This window comes from Larus michahellis, chromosome 3 (assembly GCF_964199755.1).
Source record: "Larus michahellis chromosome 3, bLarMic1.1, whole genome shotgun sequence".
NCBI lineage: Eukaryota > Metazoa > Chordata > Aves > Charadriiformes > Laridae > Larus > Larus michahellis.
This window is the reverse complement of record NC_133898.1, coordinates 96,512,378-96,530,349: the sequence shown is the minus strand read 5'-3', so window position 1 is coordinate 96,530,349 and position 17,972 is coordinate 96,512,378. Positions and strand designations below refer to the sequence as shown.

Genomic DNA, 17,972 nt, shown 5'->3' with positions numbered 1-17,972 from the left:
TTCTTGTAAAATGATTTCTTTTATATCCTTTGATAGTTGTGTTTCATTTTGCACCTTGGCATTTCTGACCATATTCCTGTATTTTTAAGCTGTTCTATACTCATCTTTAATGATTTGATTTAGTTTCTCCTTTTTGTGTGGTGTTTTCCTGAATGCCAGTTCAGTGATTTCTGTCTAGGAAGCCTTTCTTTGCAGAGTTGTGACCTTGTATATGTGGCCTTCAGTATTAGTTCTTTAAAAAGCTCCAAGTTTTCCTAGACTTTTATTTTCTAGACTTTTTTTTTTTCTTCCCTTTTTGGGGTCTAATGGCTGGGTTCCCTGCTGCATAATTAAGTTTTATCTCATTCAGTTGCTCTTTGAGTAAGTGGCACAACTCAACCTTTATCCATTCCAGTCAAAATCCTCTCGTGGATACTAATGATGTGTTACTGGAAAAAAAAACCCAACAACACACATTAATTCTCAAAATAAAAATGAGTTTTTTCATTTTGACTCACTGTCTGCTAATCAGTTTTAATTATTATTTGCAAAAGGCTCCATTGCTTAGTTACTTCATGTGATAATGTTTGAATTTCAAAAAAAGAAGGTGAGTTTTATCAAAAAGTGTAACTTGGCTCCCCTATCTACCTCTTTAATGTGAGTGATTAGTGGTAGTTTGTAAAATATCACCTTGTAAAAAAAAAAAAATAAATCTCAAGATACAAATGAAGTGTCTTACCTTCACAGCATTGATGGCCTGATAAAAGTGCGTACCCTGAAGAAGAGACTTGATAAATTTAATGAAGTAGTAAGTGCTCTAAAGGAGGGGAAGGCGGAGACAAGCAAGCAGGTCAAGGAACTGGAGTATTCTATTGATGCTTCAATGACCAAAATTAAGGTATGGTAATAATTAGAGAAATAGTTTCTTATTGCTGGAATCTTTTAAAAAATTTAGCCTAAAATAGAAGGCCAATATATTTTTCTTAATAGAAAAGACATTTTTATATAGAGGTCTTAACTTTCAGAGACACTGGGTAAATCCTGTTTAAAGTTATTTGTGAAAGTAACTGAAGTGAATCCTGAAACGGAATATATACATCTAGACTTTGGTATTATTATCTGTGTTTTAAAACTGGCACTGGAGAATTTAAAGCAAAAATGCATGTTGATATTGTGCGACGTGTTGTTAATAATTTGCTCGTTGCTTTTATTATTGGAATAATGCATATTAGCAATGTTTTAAATCAGTCAGGGCTGAAACGTTCAAGCGTTTATCTCAGAGTGAAGAGATTTACATTCCAGTTATGAGGTATTTCAGACTTGGGTAGTAAAGAGAATTCAGCTTACTGATTATGCTTCAGGGTCTATAGTTCTCAGTGTCTTACCATAAGAGCACACAGACAAAATGAAAGCACGCTGGGATTTATTAACGTTAGAAGACGTTGTGCTGAAAATTTGTTTCATGCGATGTTATAGCTTTCTCAGTGTACCGTATTGAGATTTTTCTATTTAAAATCACAGTCGAAAAGATAATAGAGTAAAACTTACAGTTCTCTTTTTAATAAAAAGAAGATAATTTGATTATCGTCATGATACACCCCCAGCAAAGAGCAAACACCCCATATCGCAGGTTTATTAGTATCCATCAATGTGAATTGTAAAATGAAATTAAATTGTAGCTATCGGTGAGGTTTGAAAACACATGTAGCAAAGGCTATTGTTTTAAGTATTTTCAACCTGTTACTTGCTACTAATGCTTGTGACTAAAAAAAGTCACAGCATAGTCCAATACTTTTTCTGAGTGCTAGCACACATAGTAAGGGAAACTACTCTTCGCTATGACATAGGAGGGCCTTAGTTTTCATCTTAGCTCGGTAAAAATTAATTTCTGCTGGTTACAACTGCAAGGTTTGAAAAATGAAGGCATGTTTTAAAGAGAAGTCATGTTGAACTTCTGTGATAAAATTGGGGTTACTTTGTGTGGTTTTATATGAGAGAGAAGAGTAATGGGTCTTTGGGATTTTAAGAAGGAAGGGAAGGACGAGCTCAAGCTCCCCCACCCTGAACTGTATATATAATTTAATTGTACTGCTTAGTGCTCTCATTTCACTTAATATTTTTTCACTATACATTTTTTAAAAGTGAGGTAAAAATGTAAAAGAATATCATCCCCTCTTATTATTTCATTTTGCAGACCACTATAATGACTAGGGAACAGATACAGAAAGAATATGATGCTCTAGTTAGAAGCTCAGAGCAACTCCTGAGTGCACTGCAAAAGAAGAAACAGCAAGAGGAGGAAGCAGAGAGGCTACGGCGCATCCAGGAGGAAATGGAAAAAGAAAGAAAGAGACGTGAAGAGGAAGAACAACAACGAAGGAAGGAAGAAGAGGAAAGACGTCTGTGAGTCTTGAATAAATTACTCGTTATAGAATGAGAAGAAAATAGGAAAGGCACTTCAATGAGATTGTTTTTACTATGCCTATGCTTGAAGAGAGCCACTTGGATTGTACTCCTGGTGTGCTATGCAGTGTTGAAACGTTTCCTTTCCTAGTGACTTATAAGGTAAATGTAGTCAGAATAGAGTATGAAAAAAATTATATGATGCAGCTGAAAGGGCAGATGGACTTGGAAAGTTTCTTGACTTTGCACATAGTGTCCTGTCATCAGGATTATAGTGACTTCTGGATTACCATTCAGTTTTATGGAAGATGCTTTCCTATCTCTTGTTGACTTACATTGTAATAACACGTTTGCATTTCCTCCTCCTCTTTTGTAATAGGAAATCTGAGATTGAGGCAAAGAGAAAACAGGAAGAGGAAGAGAGGAAAAAGAGGGAAGAGGAAGAAAAGCGAATGCAGGTTAATGTTCTAGCTGTGTGGGCTTTTGTGGTGGTGGTTTTTTGGTTGGTTTTTTTTTTGGCGGGTTTTTTGTGTTTTGGTTGGGTTTTTTTAAATCTTTTTCACAGCTTAGGTTCTCCACTGAGTCTAACAGCTTCATTTTATAAATAGGCATCTCAGAGTCATTCAGCAATGTTGCTTTAGTAGTAAATGTAAGGCAAAAATCATGATTAGGGCATCCCAAGAGGGATCACCTGTTTCTAGTCCACGTGCAAGTTCAAGTCTTCTGAGTAGAGGTGCTTTTGTTTTTAAAGGGTTTTTAAAGTTATTTTAAAGTTAAAAATACACAGCACTGGAGAATCCTAGTTTAGCCTTTGAAGTTTTTGCAGATGTTCCATGTCAGGCAAGTTTGTCACGCTTTTAGTAGAAGTCACATCTGGACTCAGGCTGTGTCATGTAACAGCTTAACTGTAAACACTTTCAGAATATTGGTAATAATGAGAGGGTACAGAGCTGTCTCTAGTAGCTCTTTTGACTGCCTTAATGTAGAATAAATACATGTTGTTCAAACCTTGCTCCTCCACCCCTCCTCCTTTTGATGCCTGACACTTCTTACTGATCCTATCATGAACTCTCACTCTAAGGTGTGCTTGGCCCCTATACCCTTGTTTTCCTCTTCTCTTAGAGATTGCCTGAGTGACCTGGGAGAGCAGTCTCGGAGAGAAAAAGCTTCCCTGCAGGGGCAGTTGTAGCAAGCACAGACATGGTCACTGATGTTTACAGACTATTTTAAGCCCTGTCCATGATTTAACCAGAAACAGATTTTTTTCTCCTATATCTTGTTATCCCTGGAGTGAGCCTAGCACTGCTTATCCTCCTTGTGTCTGCATACTATTTTCTATCACCCACCCTCATTCTTCATAAATTAACAGAGAAATTATAGCCTAACTTTCATGAAAAATTAATCTTTCCTGTGTTATTGGCCCAGTCACCTGTATCAGAATAATAAACAGTACCAGCTTGCAGAAGTTAAACATAAAAAGAGTAAGCTGCTCTTTGGCTAGTCTCTAAATCGTTGCTTGGAGACCATTACAGATGTGCCTAGTGTTTTGTGTGAAATTCATAGGATAAGTTCCATTCAGGGACAGTTTAAATGGATTAAATTTTGTCCACTGAGGAAGCAAGATGGCCTGTTGCCTGAAGGTTTAAAAACTTGGTCTGCCAGCGCTATGAGCATCTTGTCTTTATTTATGTTTCTTTGTTTCTGGCATGTGGATATCTGCAATGCAGAATGTAATTTACACTTTTACTTAGAAACGCCGTGTTTGGATACAAAGCAGGTACATAATCCAGTAGGGTGTTTCTTTCTTCTACATACAGTTAATTACTCATTCTCTCTCTGTCTGGTGGTTGTTACTATCAGCTAATCTAAAATGGCTTTCATAGGGCAAAGTCACTGGTGCTACTGCACAGCTTTAGTGGTGCAAATTCATGATGATGAGTGGGAAGTCACTTTGTCTCCTTTGTTGACTTTTGGGCACCAAGAAAGGCACTACTAAGACTTGGCATGTATGACTTCCAGAAGTATGAAATGGGTGGTTGCATATTACCTTTGTGTGTAACAAAGACGTGCAAGATCCTTTGTTAAATAATGATGGTAAACTAGAATTATAGTTTTGCTCTGCAGAGGCAGTGTATCTGGATTGCTTCTGCATTGCAGTAAGTTGTAATTTTACCATTTGCTTAAATTCAAAGCCAGATCAGGTCCACAGAGGATTCCAGTGTTTGTCTTGATCCCTTTTCAAAATGAACCATGGACCTGTATGCAAAGCAATGACTATTGTAAAGTCCTATAATGCCAAGTGCAGAATAACAAGGGGGTATTTTGTTAGCGCGATGGAGGAGTAACCATATTGCTCTGTATCATCTGAGTTTTAATGATTCTAAAAACTTTTGAAGTCTAATTTTTGTAATAGCTAACAAAAAGCTTAATGTGTTTTTTAAATAAGGAATAATTGATTGACAATTTAATTTGAAAAGGTAACACAAGTGATGGATAATAATGATTTGATAAAGAGTATGAAAACCAAGAGGCAATCTGTAGCTGTTTTGTTTTTCTTGGGTCAAACTAAATGCTAATGCTGTTACTTTTTCAGTTCTGTAAATTTGGCATGTTTTGAAATATGTAAATATACCACTTGGCTTATTTTTCTAATAATTTGCTTAGGTAAATTTTGGTTTTAATTGGATAAGGTTAAAGGTGTGTTTTTTATAAAACAGGCTGAAATTGAGGCTCAGCTAGCTAGAGAACGAGAAGAGGAATCCCAGCACCAGGCAGTGCTTGAACAGGAACGTCGTGATCATGAACTTGCAATGAGAATTGCCCAGAGTGAGGCAGAACTCATCAGTGATGAGGCTCAGCTTGATATAGGATTGCGCAGGTATGGGGTTAAGTAGTTAAATTTCACTCTCTCTCTCTCTTTTTTTTTTTTTTTTGTCTTCTTCCTATCCTGATCCTTTGAGAAGACTCTACTCTTTTTGGTTTTATGTATTTTGTAATTTTGTACTAATTAGTTGACCTTTTAAGTCTGTGTGTTGGAATATTTTTCAAATTAACTCATGTAATTTTTGGAAATATATTGCGTTTGCAAAAGACTTTCTCCATTTTGCATCTTGCTACATCAGTAATCTAATGGGTGCTTGTGAATATGACTGCAGTTCTCTCTTTGAGTTCTGGCAAAGATGGCAACCAATTTGAATTGTGATTTTTATGAGTCATATAAAGTATTGAATGGAATTTCTTCAGTGGTAAGTAGTAATAAAATATATATACCCTTTCTGGTACGTGATGGTTCCAGTAGTACGGTGTGAATTTGTGTGTGTTATTTTTTAAACAAGAAACCCTTTTTGAATGCAGAAATAGTAGTTATTTCTGTGTCCTGACTGGTAAGTTTTTTAAAGTGGAATGAATATTTTTAACATAGATGCATTTGACAAATAAATGTTGTCTTAAGCATATTGTTTTGGGTTTTTTGAACTTTTGATGTGTCGCCAGAAGTGCTTGGCTTTTGGTATACGGATCCACACTGCCTGCAAATCAAGAGCTCTTCATGTGTGAAGGGTGATGTCTTAGAAGCAACTTAGAAATTCCTGTAAAAATGGTACTTACTGGTCAAATTGCATAAAGGGACCTAAGAACACAATCATGTCATCAGTGACTTCATTGGTGCTAGTCTACTCGGTATGTTGTTGTTGAAAGAAGGGGTATAAGAAAACCCCAAGTGTTTCCATGGAATTTTAAGCTCCCAGATGTGTTCTCTTTACAACTCAAATTTTATCTAGATGTATACTTTTTTTTTTAATAACTGTATACCTACGTGAGATAGCTAGGTAAATTTTGTCACGTACAGTACTGATTTTTAGACACTTCCACGACAATTATTGTGGTTTTGCCCTTAGTTACACAATAGCTGTCATATTGTCTCAGATAAGACTTTAATGTGCTCAGTTGGATGTCCAGGTTTTTCCCAGACAGCATTCTGGAGATTTTTGTACTTTCCCTGTTTGGATTTAGATGCATATTTTGAAGGTAAACCCAAAGTTACTCAAGTGTTGCAACCTGGCAAACTTCTCTTAAATATGAAAGAAGGCAGGCTTTAGACAAGAAGGGCTCAGAGAAGTCAATAACTTTTCTGTCAGTGAAGCTCTGATCTCCAGTGTTTCAAACTGCTTATGGATGATCCTGGTATTTGTCTTCCTTTGTAGTCCCAGAGTGGATGATGAACTAACCATCCTGATAGTTATGACTGACAGTTTCTGTCTGCTGTGTAGCTAGCGGTAGGAGAATGAAGACACTTTTCTGAATGATTGGAAAGTGAAGAATGGTCTGAAGACAGTAACAAAGTGATGTAAATCCTTTCTTGAGCAAGATAATATATAAATCTAGAAAAACAGTAGTAGAGAGATATTTCTGTTTATATGAGATTTCTTTTTAGCTCATTAGCAAATTTTTTTCTTTCTGTTTCTGCAGTCTACTTCAAAGAGTTTTAAACATGTCCAAAAATGGAAGAAAATTCTTTTCATTTCACCTTTGGTTTGACTTTATTTTGTTTTGTTTCAAAACAAACTAAAACCTTCCCCAGACCCCAGTATCTTCTGCTGAAATCCAAGGGTAGATATCCACGTAACTGCAGGAGTCGGCTTAAAGATAGAAACTGTGGGAATTCTTCTCTGAAATGAAAACTATTAATTGGTTTGAACAAAGCGTGTCATTTAATAATTTGAACATAAATTCTCAGGACTTATTTTAACTGATATAAATTAAAATATTACTAAAGTCTAAGGAAGTTATATTCTGCCATCCCCTTGAGTCGAGACTTACGTATTACCATATGATACATTGAAATCACTGTGACCTTTATGTGTCTGTAGTTCCCTCTTCTGTTAAATTTTGCTGTAGTAAGATAAAACATGTATCACTCCGGACTGAATTCATGCAGTATGCTGGTTCTACAGTATTTTCACACAATTTTGTAAAAAATTATTTCATGCTTACACGTTGGCATGGATGAAAGGGAATTTTCCATTGTACTGCACTACCTGTGGAGTGAAAATAGTAAGAACAAGGTGATTTTTATGTGCCACTTTGAAGACACACTTGTATTTTGCTTATTTTTAAGGAACATATGATACTTAAGTGTTGTCATACTTGCAAATGAGTAGCCTCTACTTTATTTCTCTTTCTCCTCAATACCTTGTTGCATTCACCGTTAGGTTTCGTAGATATTTAAAAGTTCATAAGTATTAGTAGTTTCTTTGAGAAATATACTCGTTGACTTCTGTCATGGAAGAAAAGTTGTTTGTTTTGGCAGTAGGTCCAGCATTTTTATTTGTACTTATTCTGTGCTGATATGCTGAATCTCTTCTAGCTTCATACAATTTTACTACTGATACACAATTTGAAAGCATGTGTAATAAGAGATTTACTGCACCTAGGGGTAAACTGACAGAATTTAGCATTTAAGTAAAAAATTAGTTAAATAGTAGATACCTGTTTTCAACTGTGCAATATTTTTAATGTATGTGGCTTATTAAAACATACAGTATAGCATATAGCGCCAAAATAATCTAGCCTCGGTGAAGGTGTTGTGAGTATATCTGTTCTGTGCGTTGTGTTGGAACAATCCAAATAAGTTCTAATTTGTAGCATATTCGGTGCTGTGTGTATGCATGTGGGTCTTCACTATGGCAATGAGACTCAGTGTCTTTTCACAGCTTGCATGAAGAAGCTCTCTGTCCTGTTCCCAGAGTAGCTGCATGAGGATTGCTGTTATTTCTTGCAATATGCTTATCCAGGCACAATCTTTGATTTTGAAAGGTGGAGTGGGGGAGTGAAAGGGTGGAGGAAGTTTTCGCTTGTACAATTTTTCCAGATTATCTTAATTTATCTTTTTAAAAATAATACAACACTCGTGATTGAATGAGAAAGATGGAAGAAAAAGATCTGTAGAATCCTGTTTCTCAGTAAAAGTAAGATAAAATAAAAAATTCATGTAAATAAGTAAATAAGATGCGACAGAGCAAGAAATAGTGACCCACCTTTCCCCATTTAAGATTATTAGGAAGGTAACAAGGAAGTAGTCTGTCTAACATAAATATCTTCTATTTGCAGAGCCAATGGAACAAAGCTGCAAATGACTGCGTATGGCATTTTTTCCCATTTGAATGCTCTAACAGAAAAAAAAGTAACACTAATTAATTCAAAGGAAATTGATATTGTCCTCTTATTTACTAATACCCCATAATAATTTTTATTAGCATCTGTGCATCTGTAAACTTTAAATCATTTCGTAATATCTTGTATCCACTCCCTTGCTTAAGTCTAATAAACAAATTAATAATCTAATATACCTAATAATACCTATTTAAAGATGATTATATAATTATTGTAAATTTTTTCACATACCATCCTTTTTCACTGCCCTGGGCGATTTATTGCTCTTTACAGAATCAGGACTCTCTATATATATCTATGTATGTGTGTGTATATATATAAGAATGAAACTTATTTAAAATAAGTAGCCAATTTTTTTGTGCACTTGAATTATCTTCAGTTTGGTTGGCAAGAGACTATCAGTTGTAAAGGCTATTTTTATATTAATATGTTTGGTTTATGCTTATTTATGAATTTTCTTATAGGGAACAAATGGCCACAGAAATGTCAGAAATATTGTCTAGGTAGGTGAGAAAACACCACCAAATGAATCAATCATTTTATAAAAAGAAATCACACGTGAAATGGGTTGAATTACTATGGAATGAAAAGTAATGGAATCTGATTTGTTGGGGTTTTTTTTAAGTGGTAAGGAAACAAGTAAATTATTTCTTTTGGGTAAATTTCCCATATCAGCACCTTTTTCAGTGATTATTTTTCTGCTATTTTAATTGATTATATATTAAAAAAAAAAGAATAGTTCAGGTATCCTGATATTTTGTGTAATTTTGATAATGTGCCTCCAGCTTTCTTCTCTTTTCACCTTTCTTATTATGATAATAGAAAACTAGGCTCCACATCTTTCGAAGGAGGGTTTCTACACGTTCAACAAGAGTTAATGAAGTTATTTAACATTAATTAACAGTTAGTGCTTTTTTAATAAGAAAATATTCTAGTTATAATTTCCTTCAAATAAAAGCAGTGTTGAAAATTACCGTGTTAAAAGCATATTAAAACCCCTCATAAGACATCTAAACTCCCCTTCTGAGATTTCTTGAATGCTGATGCAAGGTTTTATGCACAACGCAGGAGGAAAGCAGAGTCCAGGTTTGGATCTGAATACAATTCTACTCTAATAGTTTCATACTAGTTTCTGTCAGAATACTAATTCTCTGCTGAAAGAAATTGTTATAATGTCCTCTCTATTGGTGAGTAATTAAAGAGTGTTTTGTGTAACTTGAGGACAAAAATAACCTTTTGACATTCATTTGCCGAAGCTTACATAAGAATCAATTTATTTTTTTTTAAAGTGGATGGGTTGTTAAACAAGCTACTATGCTGTGTATATATATAGGCTGAAGATGATCTGTCTCACATGGTTGATGTTTTTTCTAGTCGTAGCATTGTAATTGGGAATGCAGCTGTTAACTAAATTTCTTTCTTGCAGTGGTATTTTAAGAATAGGAGTAAACAATGTTGTGTGTAATTAAGGTTGCGTGTGAATTTAGATGGCTCGATTGTATTGGATATATTGACATAGTTCCAATGACAATGTCCAATTCTTAATGTACAAAAAATATCATAAATCTTTGGAGCAAAATCAGAGGCTCTGTGTTTTGGTTGAATTCAAATTGCAATACTTACTGCATGCTTGTTTAACTCAATTTTTTTCACTTTTCATATACTTGAGACTTTTTAAGTCTGAAAATACTGTTTACGGTATATAACTTTGTCAGATTGGGCGGTGAAAACTGATTGTCAAGTGTGATGCACTTCTTACTGCCAGACTGTTATGCTTAAAGTCATGTAGAAAACAAACGAGTGATCTGCAGAGTGCAGAGTCGTACTGTAATGGAAAGGCTAAGCCACTCAATTGGATTAGCATTCTTAAAGATTACTAGTTTAACTAGAGATCTTACAGCCTAGTTCTGCTGCTCTAAATTATGTAGCAAACTCTAGAGTGGTGGTGGGTAGTGTTGCTAAATAAGGAAAATCCTTAGGATTTGTCAAATTAGGTTCAAGAAGGTTAGACACCAGGCAGCGGAAATTACATTTAGCAGCAATCCTTTAATGTCGTACAGGTATGCCAATGATAACAAAATATTAAAATATATGTTTTGAAGGAAACTATGTAATTGTTTGGTTTACACTTATGAGTAGTGCTAAGGGTGAGGAAGAGTTCCTGTCCCTTGGCTGTGTATTGATGAAAAGTCAAAGGGGTAACTTTTTTGTGTCAGACTTCTCACATACCGTAACTGGAAGCTGTGTGTTGACTCAGATTAGTGGTATGAGTAGGCATAATTAAGCTGATGCTGCAACAAACAGTACAATTCAGTAGTTTTAATTACATCTGAAGATATAGTTCAGTTGCTATTAAGAAGAACATTTGGTTAAACAGCTTATTATTTTCTATGAAACTTTAAAATAAATTCCATTAGTTATCTCTGCTTTCAGAACTGCTATATCTACATAGAGAAATTTTTCACAGAAAATGTATTTATAGCCTATTAACTAAAAAGGGAAAATAAACAACATAAAACTTCTTAGTCCCACATGAGACCTTTAGGGGAAAATAAAGTTTCAAATAATATTCAATGGATTAGAAGTACTGTAATAATGTAACAGTCCCACAAAGATATTGCTGCTCAAACAGACTTTAACTGGAAAGGTCTGGTTTCTTCTGTTTTTCTTTCCTGTGAATTTTTAATGTGACATACTGCATCAAGTATTCTCCTACCCTGTTACAGATCTAGTTTCAGGATCTGAGAGGATTTGTTCAGAAAAAAGATAATTATCCTGAAAGATAATTGATAAGTTTGCCTCTTGTGTTTAGTCACGGGCATTAGCAGTGGTTGGTAAAATCATGTGTCCGTTCTTTAATTCCTTAGTTTTTAAAAAGTATTCTGATGGTCGCTGAATGTTGGAGTGTTTTGGACTTAGTTTATATCCAAATAGTCCATGGGAAGTTTGCCATTCCTAAAGGAGAGTTCTTCCACTTCTTATCCATACCATTTTTAAGAAAAAAAATATTAATTTTCAGGTTTATGTTTATATGTATACACATGGTGTTTGTTTGTTAAATGGATAACCTTATACATACTGTTAAAGATGATGGAGATTTTAGTACTAATTTCTTAGTTGCATTTGCTGTTGACTTTATTGCATAGTACCTACATGACGAATATCTTTTGCCGTTGAAAAATCTGTTTCTAGATGTTTCTAGTACTGGTCAGCCTTTCTTCTGAGAGTGGTCTTTTTTAACTTGATAGCTCTTAATGGTTTCCCCTCCGTCCCCAAATAAATATTGCTGTTCTCAGACAGCTACTATGCAATTAATAGAGAAATATAGTAATTTGATTTCTTCTCTCAAACTAGTCTTTTGTCAAAGACACAGAATATTTTCTCTAGTCTTGGAACAAGGATTTTGTCCTAATCCAGTTTTGAACAGCAGCGGAAACACTTTATTTCCCTTCTCCTTGTTTACTTCTGAAATATTTTTCCTCATCTGTTTTTTGAATGGAACTGAAAATGTATATGTCCACTCTTTGTTGTCTGTATTCTGCATCTTGACTAGTACCAAGAAAAATGTACATCAGCGTGGGGTGAGGTATACATGAATAGAATATGCGCCTTTTCACACATAAGTGTTAACTATTAATGACAATTCCTTTTAATCTCTAGGCAACCAATCAGGTTATTATATGATTTTGGACATAAAAAATGCCTTCACTTTTTCTTAATCATTTGAACATCTTGAAAATAAAATTATATTTTGCCTTTGAATTCAGTCCCGCTGCTGATGATTTTCATTGTAGTAAGCATGCTGCAGTGTTGATCATGTGATCCGTTCCTTCTGTTGTAACAACTCCTGTTTCATGCTTGAGAAAATACATATTATTTTTTTAATAATTGTAGGAGTCCTTCAGTTCAAGCCACGAAAGCTGCCGCTGGTACTAAGAAGCATGATCTCAGTAAGTGGAAATATGCAGAGCTTCGCGATACAATCAATACATCCTGTGGTAAGTTGCTTTTTTTTTTTTTTCTTATTTGAGAAGTCAAGTTCTAGTTGTATGAAAGGTGTTACTTCCTTCCTACGACAAAGATGAAAACTTGCTCATGAACTTATTCAGGTTTGAATGGATGTTGATTTTTAAAAAGTTCTATTACCCCAAGGAGAACAGTGAATGAAACTGTTTCCATACTGAGGAAACAGTTTGCTTTATAACTCCTTTACTGAATATATATTTTTTGATGTTAAACTGCTTGGGCCATAAAATCACAGAATCACACAGAATCAAATACATGTTATGATTTCTTAATTAAATCATCTTGGTTTTGTGTATTTCCACAAAGGGAATAATAGTAATGCTTTACCTAGAATTTTCATGTTCTAACGTTTTTTGCTATCACTGCTTGCTGTCACCAAATCACAAAAAGCAAATATGTCATGTAAAGCACAGCATAAAATATTTTCTGTCTTAAATATTCAGATTATTCTTTAATTTTCAAAATGTGTAACTTGGGAAGCTCACAGTTGGGACAGTAATTAATTTTCCCCCAGTGTTACAAAGATAGAAACAGATAAGAATTATTCCTTTATTACATGTTACTGTTTCTTCCTGCTTCTGATTGAAAGCAGTTGGTTAATTTCTGATTTAAGCTAACTCAAAATTTCTCCCCGGATGTAGAAATTGGAAAAAAATCCATTCTCTCTGTTTGTATTTAAAACCTAAAGTTAGCTCCAAATTTGAACGGTGTCCCTATTGTTTTTACATATGCAAGACTGGAGCAATGTTTTCAGCTGAATAGGTGGTGCAGTAATATATGGTGCTAATGTGTGTTCATCCCTAGTGAAGCAAGTTTGGATACTCTTAGGTGATTAACAAAAAAGCCTTCCAATCATGTAGTCTGTTAGTATCATGAAATTCAGCAAAATTAAATACATTTGATAAAGTGGAAAAAGAACCTACATCTGAGCAGTCAAATTGCTGATTTTTTTCAGCTGCAGAAACAAAGTTCAGCCATGAAATTTTGTCTGTTTCTGTACGGCTTGGCTTGTGATAATGTCAACAGACAAATTTAGCAAAGTGGAAATTTTATTTGTAGGATTTCGCTGCTCCAAATCTCACAGTAGAACAGCCACTTTGGGGACTGCCATTCCTCTAAAGGAGAAAAGGACATATAGCACTCCAAGGATCTTTCAGGGCCATAAAATACAGGCCCTGTTGCTGCAGAGAATGAGGATTTATTATATTATAACACATTAGTGTTACAAACGGATCTTAAATTCTGTACCTATCAATATAGAAAAGCATTTAATAAATAATTTTTCCAATTTTTTTCTCACTCCTCTCTTCCCTCCTTATTTTTGAGATAGATATTGAACTGTTGGCGGCTTGCAGAGAAGAGTTTCACAGAAGGCTAAAGGTATATCACGCTTGGAAATCCAAGAATAAGAAACGCAATGCAGAAGCAGAACAGCGTGCTCCCAAATCAGTCACAGACTATGGTGAGGAGAGAGAATTTTGTCTTTATAATAACACAAATAGTAATTTTTGGTGACAGTATTCTAAAGAAAGCATTTCTAGTATGAATTTCAGTTTTGCTAGGTTGCAGGAAATTCTTGGGGGGTTTAGAGTATCTTTGTATTGATTTAAGGTAAATATTTTGAAAAGATTGTAACTGGCAAATACTTTGCAGAAAGTAGAATACTTTCAGGAGACCCAGATACCTGTACTGAATAGCTCTTCCTAAAGCCTTTTCTCATACCAACTCGCATCTGTTAAAATGATTCTTGATTTGGTGTTGCAGTTGCTGGCATTTTTGCTAAATGTTCATTGCTGTGCTACTTACAACTAAGGAAGATAATTTTCTGTTTATGAAACTGTGGTTTGCGTTTTGAGACTTTTTTTAAAGTTTGTTCATACTAGTTCTGACCTCTGTAATTACAAGTATTGCTTTCTGGGAGAAGTTAATGATAGTTCAGAACACAGAATTATACCTAAGGATAGAACAGAAAATTCTACAACTAGTTCTGAAATAGTCCGTCTGTGAGAGAATTGCATGTGATTGTTTTTGGTGCTAGAAAAACAAGATTGGAAGGAATCATGCCTTGTTATGGTCTAGACAAAACAAGGAGTATTTATGATAAGTTGTTTTTTTTTTCTCATGTTTTTTTTCTTTCATAAGATACAGATACTTAGACATAGATGTAGATACCTTTTAAAGATGCTAATAATTTTCTCATTTACAAGACCGTAAGCCTCATGCATTAGAGGTTACATTCCCTTTTTAAAAAATTATCTGAGTGTTGATACTGCAGTTTTTGATTATGGGATGACGAATTTTGCATAGTCCCTGCTTTCTTACTAGACTGTCATTCTGCTGGTTTCACAGATGGGTGTCTAATGTCAAAGCAATGCACTCATGAGAATAAGTGACTGCCTTTAAAATTCAACAAGAAGGTGTAGGAGTTACCATGTTTAACACTGCCAGACCTGAAAATTAGGTGCCTGGTTTCTGGAGAAATATTTGCAGAGTGAATTTTGTTACTCTTTCACTGCCACCCCATCCCTCAAGTCCAGTGATTGCGTGTTATAAAAGGAATCTAAGAAATGAACTGAATCACAGCAAACGGATATAATAATTTAGTCAGATCTTTCCTGCTGTCATCTTGTGTTCCTGGCCACACAGGTAATGGGAGAGGCAGAGGAAAGGGAAGATGAGGAGAATATGCTGTCCCCGAAGCCCTGTTAGTCTGGGATTAGAGCATTGTCCTGGGACATGGGGGATACAGATCCCAGGGGATACAGGTGCTCTACTTACTCTCAGTATTAGTCCTCATACAAAGGTGTCTCCTTCCCATTCATTTATATACTGAGTTATGAATTGCATATGCATTGCATTGCGTTGCTGGAATTTCAGGGTAGTGATTAGGGGCACAGAGTCTAGTTGGAGGTCAGTGACGAGTGGTGTTCCCCAGGGGTCAGTACTGGGTCCAGTCCTCTTCAATATATTCATCAATGACCTGGATGAGGGGATAGAGTGCACCCTCAGCAAGTTTGCTGATGACACAATGCCGGGGGGGATGGCTGACACACCGGAAGGCTGTGCTGCCATACAGAGAGACCTAGACAGATTGGAGATTTGGGCAGAGAGGAACCTTATGAAATTCAACAAGGGCAAGTGTAAGGTGCTGCACCAGTAGAGGTTGGGGGCTGACCTGCTGGAGAGCAGCTTGGTGGAAAGAGACCTGGGAGTCCTGGTGGACAACGGGATGACCATGAGCCAGCAATGTGCCCTTGTGGCCAAGAAGGCCAATGGCATCCTGCGGTGCATCAAGAAGAGTGTGGCCAGCAGGTCAAGGGAGGTCATCCTCCCCCTCTACTCTGCCTTGGTTAGGCTGCACCTGGAGTACTGGGTCCAGTTCTGGGCTCTCCGGTTCAAGAAGGACAGGGAACTGCTGGAGAGGGTGCAGCAAAGGGCTACCAAGATGATTAGGGGACTAGAACACCTCTCTTATGAGGAAAGGCTGAGGGATTTGGGTCTCTTCAGTCTGGAAAAAAAGATGGCTGAGGGGGGATCTTATCAACACTTACAAATACTTAAAGGGTGGGTGTCAGGAGGATGGGGCCAGGCTCTTTTCAGTGGTGCCCAGTGACAGGACAAGAGGTAATGGGCACAAACTTGAGCATAGGAAGTTCCACCAAAACATGAGGAGGAACAACTTTACTTTGAGGGTGGCAGAGCACTGGAACAGGCTGCCCAGAGAGGCGGTGGTCTCCTTTTCTGAAGACATTCAAAACCCACCTGGACGTGTTCCTGTGCAACCTGCTCTAGGTGCCCCTGCTCTGGCAGGGAAGTTGGACTAGATGATCTCCAGAGGTCCCTTCCAACCCTGTGGTTCTATGATTCCATGATTCTTCTTTCTGTCTTGTCACTGATGTCATAATTTTTTAAATTAAATTATTTCTAATTTAATTAAATTCATACATTCAGTGTAGAAGCTGAACACTGGTTTGTGTATTGTTGTTGGAGTAGGCAAATTTGTTATTAATAGAGGTATGGAAATTTTTTCCTAGTAAAAATGTTAAAAATTGTAAGTACTACGTTAATTAACTAGCAGATTTGTTACAGCAATCTGTGCTTAGCTTATACAACTGAGGTTTTGTGACAGGCACCGCAAATCATTGAAGCAATCAATTTCAAAATTAAATTCTGATGAAAACAGAAGCAGTTGGAAATCTATTATACTTGAAGAAAGGAATCGTTTGTATATGCCAGTGAGCAGAAAATGAGGAGAAATACTTAGCTCAACTTCTGTATTTATTTTGTAACTAGATTTCCATTTGTCTTTCATCATCATTGGTGAAAAATGTTGAGGTAACGAAACTATAACTTATAAAGGATGAGCACTTATATGTTTTGTTCAACATGTAATATTTGTTCACAGATTTTGCACCATTTTTGAGCAACTCACGTAAGTGGGGAGATGGTTATTTAAGCTAACTTTGAAGAATAGGAACACTTGAGAGCCCTGTACTAACATTAATTAGTCCAGTGTTTTGCTACATGTGCAAATAGAATTTAATTGTTCAAAAAATTTTATTTTACAACTTTGGCAATGTTATTCAACTGATGGTAATTACGTGTTACTCAAGTAATTTATGAATTGTGAGATCCTACCCATTTGAGCAGTCATGGGAAGGGAGAATGAAATAACCTTTTTATGTAGGTTATTTGAAGGTGTAATCTCCCACTTTTTTTCTCTTTTCTCCCCCCACCTACATGCCTTCCCACCCCCAAGAAATACTATGCTTGTTCTAATATTTTTTCCTATCCGTACATGGCTTCTTGTAGCAAAACTCTGGAATCAACTTAATATTAACAGCTATTTTCCTAGCACACAAACTAACATTCAGGTGATGGTTTCTTTTGAATAAAGAACTACAATTCCATAGCACTGAAAAGTAGAGGCTTTATTTGCTGCTTAGTGTTCTGTCCTCTAGATTTCCTCTTGGATTTAGGTATGCATAGGGGTAGAAATAAACCTTAGCAATTACCGCTAAGGTTTATTGCTTATTGCAGTGCAATTACTTTTGCAGTGCAAAAAGTGTTTGACAAGTCTAAAGCACTGATCTGCTGTGATAGCTGTTCAGAGTATTTGCAGAACTTAGAATTAATTTCTTATAAACTGTAAAGTATGTCTCCCTGTAAAATACCAGGCTTTATCAGAGTTGATGTGTAAAAGTAGCATTCACCTATTAAAATCTGTTGTTTTTCTTATCTTTGTTTATGTAGACCTGGTTAAAAAAAAAAGGGGGGGTATGATTTGAATAGTACATATATATATATTTTTAAGATTCTTCTCTTGACATTTAGAAAAGTATTTTTGCTTGAATGTAAGTGGAAAAAATTTCAAGGTGCAGTTGCTAGTCTAT

At 35.7% G+C, this 17,972-nt stretch overlaps 1 protein-coding gene across 5 annotated transcripts in view; it reads left to right on the top strand.

Annotated features, from left to right (window-relative positions):
• MYO6 (myosin VI) overlaps positions 1 to 17,972 on the top strand; it is a 117,262-nt gene that overhangs the window by 92,713 nt on the left and 6,577 nt on the right. For 2 of the 5 annotated variants that reach the window (XM_074581337.1, XM_074581339.1), the window contains 9 exons: positions 727 to 877; positions 2,174 to 2,382; positions 2,762 to 2,840; positions 5,100 to 5,260; positions 8,491 to 8,520; positions 9,018 to 9,056; positions 12,448 to 12,551; positions 13,910 to 14,041; positions 16,985 to 17,011. In XM_074581337.1, the coding sequence (XP_074437438.1) occupies positions 727 to 877; positions 2,174 to 2,382; positions 2,762 to 2,840; positions 5,100 to 5,260; positions 8,491 to 8,520; positions 9,018 to 9,056; positions 12,448 to 12,551; positions 13,910 to 14,041; positions 16,985 to 17,011 (932 nt within the window). The remainder of the gene's footprint in view (positions 1 to 726; positions 878 to 2,173; positions 2,383 to 2,761; positions 2,841 to 5,099; positions 5,261 to 8,490; positions 8,521 to 9,017; positions 9,057 to 12,447; positions 12,552 to 13,909; positions 14,042 to 16,984; positions 17,012 to 17,972) is intronic. The other 3 variants (XM_074581340.1, XM_074581341.1, XM_074581342.1) reach the window with 3 other exon arrangements.